Source organism: Prosopis cineraria, unplaced genomic scaffold, assembly GCF_029017545.1.
Source record: "Prosopis cineraria cultivar Desert tree isolate PC_DT_omini unplaced genomic scaffold, ASM2901754v1 PC8, whole genome shotgun sequence".
NCBI lineage: Eukaryota > Viridiplantae > Streptophyta > Magnoliopsida > Fabales > Fabaceae > Prosopis > Prosopis cineraria.
In genome coordinates, this window is record NW_026555339.1 from 14,880,294 (window position 1) to 14,893,313 (window position 13,020).

Below are 13,020 nucleotides of genomic sequence, written 5' to 3' on the forward strand. Positions count from 1 at the left end.
TATCTAGAACCTTTACTTTAATCCTGTTAATTTTAGGAAAAAATACATCAAATATTGCGTATATGTCTCAACTCTTATTTAGAACATGGATCTAAACTTTTGAAATATTACAAATTCAATAATAATATATGTATGAATAATAATTCAAGCATAAGGGAAGCTTCAAAATGTAAATCATTAGTAACAAATTATTACTTGCTCAAATGAGTGAATAATACCTTGAGTAATTATGATTTCATACATGAAAAGTATCACATAATAACTACACTCTATACTTCTGGGTTGTTGATGACACTATCAAAAAATAAAAATAATTAAGTTCATTAAACCAATATTATAATCTTTATTATAATTAAAGAATAAAGTTGAAATACTTACTTGCATTTGCATCCACTTGATTTCATTTTTCTTCTTGTCGACCATTTCAACTAATTTCTAATATGTTGTTAAAAATCTATTTACCAAATAAACACACTTAAAAATATTAAATACATGCTATTAATTACACAAAATAGAGTTATTAAAAAACGTACGATTCAATATAAAATTTCATATCACTGCTCACTTTCCATTATAAGATTATGGATAATCTTATATGTATAATTATTTAACAATACTTTTATTTACTTGTCTTTGAAATCTGAAAACACACTAATTCTATTATTTCACTGTATTCAAGATGCCATCTGGTTTTTTCAATTTCATATAAACTAAGTAAAAACTACTTTTGTAGTTGCTTCATAATTTCTATAACTAAATATATTATTAATAATTATATATATAAATATTTACATTTTTGATAAGGTATATATTAATATTTACTAATTTTCTTTGATTACATGCACTTTTTTAAAAAGTTTTATCACATTACCACTACAAAAAAACAGCAAATTAGTGACGGAAATTTATTCCATTGCTAATCCATCACAAATTCATCACTAGTTTTGTGGATAATTTACTGATGGAAGGTTTCGTGGCTAAAAAATTAGTCGCTATTTCATCACTGAACTATCACAAATAATTTTACCGACAACATTTAGAGACTGAACGTTCCATTGCTAAAATTCCACCATTATTCCGTCGATAAACTATCAGAAATAATTTAGCGATGAAATTTTTTAATAAAAATGTCAGTCTCTAATTTTCAGGATATGTTATTCCCATTTTGTGACAGCATTTCGACGGAAAATTTTGTCACAAACTTATTCCTCATAAGTCTGTCACTAGTTCAGTTGCAAATTATTTTAAATTTTATTATATGATTTATAATATATATTTATATATAATTTATTTAATAATTTATTATTATGCTATAAATAATAATTTAATAATTATAATAATTAAATTATATGTTTAATTATTTTTTTATAATATAGTAACATACCTAATTATTGTTATTTAAAAATAAAAATATTTTAAAAATCTAAAATGTTATATATTATAAAATTGTAATAAAATATATAGTGATAATACAGTATTTTTTTCCTTTTTAGTATTAAATTTTTTATCAAAAATAATTTTTTAAAATTATAACATATAAAATAAGTATTATATAAAAAATTAATTTTTTTGTTGATAAATAAAAATAATGTTAAATAAAATAAATAGATTTAAATTATATATTTATTGATGTGTGTATGTGTGTGTGTGGGCAATTAAATATTATATCTTTAATTTATCAATTAAAAATCAAAGATCTCCTTCAGCTCAACTAGCAATAAGGTTAGATGCAAACCTTTATGAAGGTGCGAGGTTGTGGGTTCAAACTTGGTCAAGACACATTTGAAGTTAAATATATGACATGGAGGCAACATGGCAAGGAAGGGTGATGAGGTGGCACTAGCTCATTAGGTGACGTGGCAATGGTGATTTTTTTATAGAATTTTCATTTACAACAGAATGCATTCTATCACAAAATTGAAATAGTTTATCCTTATTTAGAGACGAAAGTTTTCCATCACTAATTCTATCGCTAACGAATGAGGGACAATGTTTTAACTGATAGATTTATTTCATCGCTAATTTTATCGCTAACCCATTTAGTGATGGAATTTATATTGATTAGTGGTAGATTTTTTTGTCGCTAATCCATTATTTTTTTGTACTGTACAACAAAGGTAGAAATTAGTTTTAATCACAACGTTTTGAATCTATAGGGTGAAGAAAAATGTGTATCTTTAACATCACGTGCTCTTGAAAACAGGGGAACCAATTATCTGTGTTCTTGAAACTAGATTCTACAAAGTACCCATGTTTCAAACAGAACTTGAAGTCAGTCATATTATTTATGTCTTATGAATAGCGAGACTTCTTATAAATTACATACACATACATACATATTGATTCTTTAAAATAGAGACTTATTATATTGTGATTGAGTAGAATTCTCTCGAGCCAAAAGGTGAAACAGATAATAATATATTACTCATACACTGGATGTGCATGTCTGTTTGCTTGTATACAAGGAACACAAGAAAAAGACCTAGATGCAGAATATGATGGGGTTTTTCTTAGATGGTTCTTCTATCCCATAAATGGATGAAACCTTTTCCCTTATGACTAAAACAATCTGCTATTAATTTATGATTATTTCATAAAGAATAGAATTTCATGATCAGATTGATTTGGTAACAGAAGCCTTAAGAACATAGCGGAGTGGCTTTCGAAGGTTCAGAACCTGAGCTTTATGAATTATGCCAACTGCTGTGGCTGATATATTCTCACCAACTTCAACCCTGATGTATGCTCAAAGTCACTCGAGTCCCGGACCGGTTTAAACCAGGAAGGCACCTGTGTTGGAGGAGGAAGAGAAAGAATGAAGAGTGAGGAAGAAGAGGAGAGTCGAGGAGCATTTTCACAGATCGCAGACGGTTCTGTTCTTTCAGAGAGGGGTAATAGTGTAATTTCTTCAAGGAACATGGGGCTTCTGGGAATATCAGAATCATTTGTGCCTATTCTGTCAATATCATCATTATGAAGGCCCTAGATGCAATTCTCCCTTAAAACTATCTTATTTATTTTTTTTAAATAATTATCCTATTTATTATATGATTATATCTATAAAACAAAGTATCAATGTTAAAAATAAATGAATAAACACTAATACGTAATATTTAGTTGAATTTGCTTATTTTTCAATTGTGGAACTTGGACCTTTAGTGAGGCCATGAGGATTCAGATTTATTTGAACTCTTAATGTTATTAATTGTCCTATGAGAGTTTTGATTGAGATTCTTCCTATATCATATATAGTTAAAATTTGTAGAATGATAGTTAAGTTTCAAGAAAACTAATTAATTTAAGTTAAGTCCTAACTAATTCAGAATACTAACAAAATTTCTTGGTCCTTTAGTAGTAATAAATTTGATAGGGATTTGTAAAGATTTGCAAGTTTGGCTTCTAATTTTATAATTTCATTGAGATGCATTTCAATTTATTTTTCAAATTTTAATAAGGAACACAAATATTCATCTTTAATATTGAGAAATATTAATTATAATAGTTCATCATGAATTTGCAAATTTGACTCCTTATTTTACAACTTCGTTGTGATACATTTATAACTTATTTTTCTTAATTTTAACAGGGAACACAAATGTTCATCTTTAATATTAAAATGTATTAACTCTAATAGCTCCAAAGATTTGCAAATTGAGTTTTTAATTTTATAATTTTGTTGTAATGAATTTGTACTTTTTCTTTAGATTTTAATAGAAAACAACAAATGTTTATATTTAATGTTGAAAAATATTAAATATATTATTTATTCTTAGCCTTTTGGCTATTTATGAATAAAATAAATTCCATTTCTCCATTTCTTATTGTTTATTCTTCAACTCTATTAAAATTTAAAAAATACATCACAATAAAGTTGTAAAATTAGGGGTTGAACTTGCAAATTTATAGAGATGTTAGAACTTGCAAATTTATAGAGATGTTAGACTTATTACCTCTAAATGATCAAGTGACTTTGTTGGCACTCTAAAATTGATTGGGACTTAAATTAATTAATTGATTTCCTTGAAATTTAACTGTTAGTCTCCCTAGTTAAAACTTATACAACGCCCAACTTATAAAAAAATTATTAAATTAAAATTCATATTTGTTGATTGAATAATATCATGAAAAGTCACTTCCCTTCCATGACGTCCAAACTTCAAGATATAACAATCTGCTATTAGTCTCTGAGTATTTCATAAACACAAGTAACAAACATCTTGACTTTTGGGTTTTTCCCTCACACAGAAGACTTTTCTTGAATTGGCTTGCTGGAATAATTCCTTCAAGTTGACGTTGTTGCTGTACGTGTTTTTGTTGCTATTGTCTCTGGTTCAGTGTCGTTGCTGTTGTTCGTTTCTGTTTTCTGTGTTTGGCCAATTTTTGCATGTTACATTTCATGGGCCACTTGGGATAGTCTAACTATTCTTCTTGGATCTTTTGCTTGTAAGCATTTTATTATGTTTATGGAACTTGAATTTTGTTCCAAACTAATAATAATAGTAGTAGTAGTAATAATAATAATAATAATAATAATAATAATAATGAATATCTTAATCCACAGCTTCTCTCTTCCGTTCATTTCTCTAATTTTCGTCTCTCTTCTTCAAGTTCTAGATCATTAATCAAGGATTATATTTTGCGATTCTGACATCTTTATAATACTTTTACAAAACTATACATACATATCACTATTACAAAAATGGCTCACTTACGGAACGCTCATGGCTAAAGATGCTCCTGCAGACTAATGTACGTGGGCAAGTTCTTCTTTGCGTGAGTGGGTATAGAGGCTGTGCTTTGCCTCCCCTTTAGTTATAATTATTTTAAACCCTCATATGATCCCTATACCCTTGATTCATTGGATGATTGGCTATTAAATATTCTTCTTGTGTTTTCAGATGATGAATTCAAACAACCTTATGTGGCATATGTGTGAAGAATGTTATATGGCAGCTGATTGGCTTGTCAAATGTGGGTTTCAGGGGATAAGGTCTTCGGGTTGAGTCTTACGCCTCCATCTCATTCATATGATATTTTGCTTTAGAAATATGAACACCGGTAATAATTTCATTTTGGAAATTAATGAATATTTTCTCTTGACAAAAAGGAATAAAAGAAAAGATTGAGTCCTTTCCATTGTATTTTAGGATAATTACATATAAGTACTACACAACACATTTAAATTCTATGACGTCTATTGACAACTGAACAAATAAAAATAATTGTCATTTTCCTTTATTTAGTTGTCAATAAAGTTTATAGTATTTAAATGTATTGTAGGGACTTCAAAGCAATTCTCACTTGCATTTTTCTCTTTGACCACTTCTTTTTAATCCTTTATATTTATATTATCTCCTCCTTCAATTATATAGTGAGTTAGTGGCTATAACAAAACTAGACTGGTTATTGAACTAATTTATAAATATATATAAATTGTAGTTTATAAATATGAATTAATTTTTTTTAAAATAAAAAACAGTTCAACCAGTTTATTAACTAGTTCTCTATTAAGGCAGTTTTTAGCTATAACCAGACCAGACTTATGATTGATTCCAGTTTAACCAATTAAATCGGCCAATCGTACTGGTTCATGCTCATAACGCTGGCCATAGCTAAAGTAGGAGCCCATTTTTTTTTATTTAATAAGGTGAAAAGGAAATGAGAAGTTTTTGTAAATTTTTCCAGCTTTTATTTTATCAAAGCCGGTTCCCACTTGCGTCAATTGCGTTAATTTCCAAGACATGAGGCTAAAGACAACAATGTTAGGTTAAAGACTCCAAATATGGTGATCCAGCTTTTCCAATTCCAAATTAAAGGGCCCCAGTTTTTTTAATTATCAATGTTCAACAGTTATCTAAAACAGAAGGAAATTGAACGAAAACAAAATGAAAACTTGTAATTTATTAAAGAAGCAGGTTCCTACTAACTTTCGATGAACTTATCCAACAAACCGATCGTTGATCCAAAAGGTTAGATTTTTAAGAATCATGCACTCTTACAACAGAGTGAGAGGTCGTAAGCCTCTTTTACTAGATCAGATGCCCCCCTTATTGTTGCCGAATTTTATCAGCTAGCGACCCTTTAGGAAACCTCGTGCAAGTGTAATTTATTAATAATTATTCAAAATTTAATTCAAATAATAATCTGAACAATCTGAAATTAAATTTTGGTGCATGAAAGAAAAATAAGTACCGATACGTAAAAGTTGAAATCACAAGTGCTGAATTCAGGAGGTTAATTAACTAAGGATCTAATGTAGTGCTTTTTTTATGTTTTTTGGTGCTTATATACATTTTTTTTTATTGAATATCATTAGACATGATTTCTCTAGTACTCCCCTAGTCGTATTTACAGGTTAAAGAGAGAAGAATAATTTTGGCCATATTTATAGGGCACTTTACTATTTTTTATATTTATATTTATCTTTCTACTCTTATTAAATCCTAGGACAAATTAATAAAAATAATATTTCGTCCTTATTAGGGGGTAGGGGTGGAAATTAAATTTATTAAATTTTAAGATAGAGTTAATGATATTTAAAATTTTTTTATTTTTAGTGAAATATATTAAAAGTGACTTATAAATGAGACAACTGTAGTATTTCATTAATCTAAGTCAACTTACTAGTTCATTTCTCAAAAGCTGGCTTCCACATAATTTACCGTTCAACTTAAAATATACATATATTTTTTTTAACTGATTATTCACCTCCTTTATTTTCCCAGATATGGTGATAACAAAATCAAAATGAAAAGAAATGGAAACTTATGAATTTATTAGTACACCACTTTCTCATAAGCCAATTTCCACCCACCTTCCATGTCCTTTCGTTTACAGGCACCGCCGACTTTGGTTGGCCGAAGTTAATTTGATAAACACATAGATGCAAGCTTAATCAGTTAATCTATTGAGAATTTCTGTCATTCTACATCATTCTCTTTGCCTTCAAATTTTTCTGAGAAAACTCACAAAGCCTTTCAATGGATGCTGGTGCTGAAGCTGCCTGTTCTTTCTCTTCTTTGAACTCGACAATCCAACCATGGAAGCATCATGTTTTCTTGAACTTCAGAGGAGAAGACACCTGAAGAGGCTTCACAGCCCATTTACATGATGCTCTGCAACAAAGTGGTACCAAAACATTCATAGATGATGATCTTCGAAGAGGAGATGTTATTTCCTTTCAACTTGTTCGAGCAATTGAGGATTTTCTCATTTCCATTGTTATTCTTTCCCAAAATTATGCTTCTTCAAGTTGGTGTTTTGATGAACTCCAAAAGATTCTGGAGTCTAGAGAGTCTTTGAATAGACAAGTTATCCCAGCGTTTTACAATATTGATCCATCTCATGTACGACATCAAAGAGGGGCCTTTGCAGATGCCTTCAAAAACATAGTGAAAGATTTCATGAAGATAAAGAGAAGGTGCAGCGATGGAGAAATTCCTTGAAAGAAGTTGCAAACGTATCTGGCTTTCACTCTAAAGATGATCAGTATTTTTTTCCATATTTCACTCTATAAGAATTTTAATTTGAGATCTGTATGAAACTCATGCTACTACAATAGGCAGAGTTGGAAATAATTTACTTATTGCTTGACCCTCTAATTTGCTAACTTTTGCATCTATCAGTTAGTGAATTTTGAGATCTATCCTAAATATTAACTTTGATCAATTGACCTTTAAATTTAGCTAAATTAACCATTCTTTGTTTTAGAAACATCATCTTTGGCTATATTTTACATATGTGTGTGTATATATTACACGTTACACATAACACATAACTTATCCAACTTTCTATTTGTAGATGAAATCAATTTTTTGTAAAACATTATAAAAATTACATGTCGGTCCCAGCAAACTTATTGTGCCATACTATTAGTATGACAAAAAATATATATAGTTCAATTAATTGAGATCCAATGACTTCGTGGTTTTAATTATTTTAATTGTAAAAATTTATATTTTTTGACAATTGTGCCAAGCATAAATACTTTTATAAAAAGGATAAATTTCATTAAATATTTTTATGTAGTTGTTTATAAATGTCACACCCCGATACCAAAAGTATGACTAGTATGAAATATGAAGTAAACTCATATTCTATAAGCCTTGATTAGTTAGAGGTTAAATTAAAATATTGATATATACGTTATATATAACAATAAAGCTCATAAAGTTTTAAATATTTTGTAGAAATTCTAACAAAGTATCTTTTATAATTTGAATCTTCTGAAATTACAATAAGAGTTTGAAATAAGGAAAAAATATGTATAAGTCCTATAAAGCAGACTTATTTATGAGTAATTCCCACAATATTACACTTGAGGTGCAAAGACAATAATGTCTCTATTAAATATATATTACATCAATGAAATAATTTTATAATTACTTCATCAATAATTTAGAACTATTATTTTAACTTTTTATAACTGTAACTTTATATATCTAATAGTTAAATTAATCGTGCATTACAAGTTTAATACATTTTACAACAACAACTATTGTTGAAATGATGAAGTTAAATTGATCATGCATTGCCAACAAAGTTTATAACTACCGTATTAATAATTTACAACTCACATTTCAATATTTTACACATGTAATTTTAATATTTTTAATAGGGATAGTATTGTCTTTGCAACTCAAATTCCAAAGGACCTAAGTGTAGTTTTTTAAATTTTACGGGACTTATTTATAAATAAGTATGCCTCATGGGACCAATATGTAATTTTTCCTTAAAATATTAATTTATTGCTTGACCCTATAATTTGCTAAATTTCCAAATTTCAGTTAGTGAATTTATTAACTTTGATCAATTGACCTTTAAATTTAGCTTAATTTATACACCATCTTCTTGATTTAGAAACATGATCTTTGGCTATATTTTTTATATGCGTGTGTATTACATGTTACACCGAACTCATCCAACTTTCTATTTGTAGATGAAATCAATTGTTGACAAAATATTATGGAAAATTATGAATCGGTCTCGTGGATTAAAATTATATTTATAAATAAACCTCATGAAATTTAAAAATTATAGTCAGGTCCCTTAGGATATGAGTATAATTTAAAATTAGGGTGCAAAGACAATAATGCTCTTATTAAAAATATAGTATATCAATCAAGTTATTTATAACTACTTCAGCAATAATTTACAAATATCACTTTAACTTTTTATAAATATAATTTCACATATCTAATAATTAAATCGATCAAGCGTTTACAAGTTTAATGTTGACTGTATAAAATTACCTCATGAATAATTTACAACTATTACTTTAACATTATACAACTATGACTTCATATATCTAATAGTTAAACTGATCATGCATTACTAATAAAGTTTAACATGAATTCTTTATAACTACCTCATCAGTATTTTATAACTATCACTTTAATATTTTACAACTGCAACTTCACATATCTAATAGTTAAACTAATCATGCATTACTAACAAAGTTTATGTCTTAACACTAATTGTTTACAATTACTTTATCAATAGTTTATAGCTATCACTTTAATTTTTTACAACTATAACTTCATATATTCAATAACTAAATTGATCATGCATTGCAAGTAAGGACAGAATTATCTTTGCACCATAATTTCAAATTACACAATAACATTTCAAGGAACCTGGCTAAGATTTTTAAATTTCACAAGATTTATTTGCAAATAAGTCTATTACAAGAGACCTATACATAATTTTTCCAAATATTATACTATACTATTTTAGAGTATGACAACAAAAATATACAGTTCAACTAATTGAGATCCAATGAGGTCGTGGTTTTATTTTATTTTAATTGTAAAAAATTATATTTTTGAAAACTATGTGCCAAGCATAAGTAATTTTATAAGTAAGATAAACTTTAGTAAAGATTTTTATATAGCAGTCTTTGTGTGTATTTATAAGAGAGAATTACATTGTAGTCTCACATAAGGAAATTAATTATTACAAAGTCTATTGATAATTGAATTAAATTGCATTGACAACTAGTTGTAATTCACCCTAGTTATAATCTATTATATCGTCTGATAGTTGTTTGTCTTGTTTTTCTTTTCTACTCTCTATTATTAAAATTTGGACTGATCTTTTTTTTCAAATAAGTATGATTTAACCGAGAGAATATATTGTCTAGTTCACTATTTTTCTTGTTTGGGAATATTCTATTTTGATTTCAAAAAATTTTAAATATAAATTAACCTTTTTTTCTTAATCTTCTCTTTCGTATGGGCTTGATACAAAATTCATTGAATAAATTGTCATAGGTATAAGGAGAAAACTACAGCCTATCCAGCCATGTTACAAAAGCAACAAATTTGTTAGAATGGAGTCAGAGATAAAAGAAGTTAATTCAATTTTAAAAAAGAAACTCAATGATGTTCGCCTATTGGAAATTTGGGGGATGGGTGGTATAGGAAAAACATCCCTTACAAGAGTTGTTTATGAGACAAACTATGATCAGTTTGATATTTGTTACTTTTTTGCTAATGTTAGGGATCTTTGTGAAAAGGATGGATTAGTTCCCCCACAAAGAAGATTTCTTTCACATACTGGGAAGCTAAAAGGAATAGAATTTGATGATGCATACGATGGAATGAAGAAAATGATAAGCATTCTATGCAACCAAAAGGTTTTAATAGTGCTTGATGATGACAGTGACACAAGCCAACTTGAGTACCTTGCCATAAAGAAAGCTTGGTTGGGTCCAGGAAGTAGAGCACTTGTCACTACTAGGTATCAATAGCTATTGAAAGCTCATGGAGAATTTGAAATTTATGTGGAAAACTTTTTGAACTATGAGGAATCTCTTCAACTCTTTTAAAATAGATAAACTAGCAGAAGATTATTTAGACTTCTCTAGAAGTGTAGTTAAGCTTGCGGAAGGCCTTCCTTTGACACTTGAAGTGTTGGGTTGCTATCTTTGCAGAGGAAATGTACTTGAGTGGAAAGATGCTTTAGAGAAAATGAAGGAAGTACTTCCAAAAGACATTCTGAAGAGACTTCAAATGTTTCAATACATTAGATGATTTGGAGAAAAAGATATTTTTCGATATTGCATGCTTTTTCAAAGGAATGCAAAAGGATAAAGTAATACATGTATTAGATATATGTGGTTTGCATTCGATAATTGGAATACGAAAACTTTTGGAGAAATGCTTGTTAATTGAATATAAAAAATATGATAATAAATGGTATTTGGGTATGCATGACATGTTACAAGAAATGGGTAAAATTATTGTTTTGGAGGAATCAAATAATGCTGGTAGAAGCAGACTGTGGTCAGAAGAGGATATTAAGGAAGTATTGATGCACAATAAAGTAAGTTTCCTTCTATATTTTAAGTTTCAATATTTTAAGTTTTTTTTTTCTGTTGCAAAATTTGTTTTGATTATTAACTTTGATCCTCATCGTTATCTTCAATTGCCCATGGAATTCAAAACAAGTTGGGATCCTCATGCGTTCTCAATGATGCATAATCTAAGAATACTCATCATATCATGTGATGTGTGCCTTCCCCAGGGAATTAAAAGTCTTCCTATTTCATTAAAAATTGTTGAACGAGAAAAATATCCATTGAAATCTCTACCGTTTGATGATCATCCACATGAATGTGTTGAGATCAAAATGCATTGTAGTAAAGTCATAAAACTTTGGAGTGAAACCCAGGTATGTGCGAGCATTTTGTTATGATTTGAATCTTTTCCTATATCAATCAATATTGTTATTTCTATACATATTTGTAAAATCTAATATTTTCTTTTCCTTGTTTGAACTAGATATCAAAAAAGTTAAAGATCGTTGATTTGAGCCATTCAGAAGATTTAATTCAAACTTCTAATTTTTCATTGCTACCAAATTTGGAGCAACTATTTCTTAAAGGTTGCATAGAACTTGTTAAGGTGCATCCATAACTTGGACATCACAAGAAAATCATTGAAGTGGATTTGGAAGGTTGTAAAAATCTTAAAGGTCTTCCATGTAGGCTTAACATGGATTCTCTACGAAGAATGATTCTTAAAGGTCTTCCATGTAGGCTTAACATGGATTCTCTAAGAAGAATGATTCTGTTTGGTTGCTTTAAATTTAAAAAGCTTCCTGAGTTTGTAGAAAATATGAAATACTTCTCAATATTGATGTTGAAAGATTGCAAAAATCTTCTATGTCTTCTAAGAACTATTGGTAATCTAAAATCTCTCAAAACACTTGATATATCTAGTTGTTCAAAATTTTTATCATTGTCAAAAAATTTGGATGAAATGGAGTATAGAAGAACTTGATATGAGTGAATCTTCTATAAAAGAAATACCATCATCTTTGTTGGTCTAAAGTGCTTGAAGAAACTACATGCAAATAGATGCAGTGGAATTGCACTAGACTTTTCATGGAAGTTACTTTCTCCAATTCTAATGGTTCTTGGGTTCAATAGTTGTAAAGCTTCCATGAGATTGATATTGCCTCCTTCTATCTCTGACTTATTCTCATTGAGGGAATTAAATTTAAGAAATTACAATCTAAATGTCAGATCAATTCCAAATGATCTTAGTTGCTTACCATCTTTGGAGTGTCTTGATCTTAGTAAAAATGATTTCAGCAACCTACCTTCTGGAAGTTGTGTTCTTCCTCCTTCATTCTCAAGTTTATCGTCATTGAGAATTTTATTATTGGAAAATTGTAATCTTTTTGACAGTTCAATTCCTAATGATCATGTCTATCGTCCTTAAAATTTTTAAATCTATCAAGAAAACCTACCTCTATTTTGTCTCTAATCTCGTATCTCTACACACTCTTCACTTCCATAATTGCAATAGGCTTTTATCGCTGTCAAATGTTCCACCCAATATAAAATGTTATGAAGCAGTTTGTTGTAATCCCTCAATGAGAATCTTATCATTTCCACATGTGCCATGGAGATTTCTTTTATCATGTTATAATGAAGAAGAACCGAGTTTTGAAGGAATTCATTTCTTTGTTACTTCAAGGAGTGAAATTCCACCATGGTTCCATGATTAAGAC

The 13,020-nt window shown here is 28.6% G+C and overlaps 1 protein-coding gene across 1 annotated transcript; it reads left to right on the forward strand.

The window, feature by feature from the left end:
* The first annotated feature begins 10,408 nt into the window (after positions 1 to 10,408).
* Positions 10,409 to 11,033, forward strand: LOC129317360 (disease resistance protein RUN1-like). Its single transcript, XM_054961696.1, has 2 exons — positions 10,409 to 10,740; positions 10,934 to 11,033. Exons 1-2 carry the CDS (start codon positions 10,409 to 10,411, stop codon positions 11,031 to 11,033), a joined length of 432 nt encoding a protein of 143 aa, XP_054817671.1.
* The last annotated feature ends 1,987 nt before the right edge of the window (positions 11,034 to 13,020 follow it).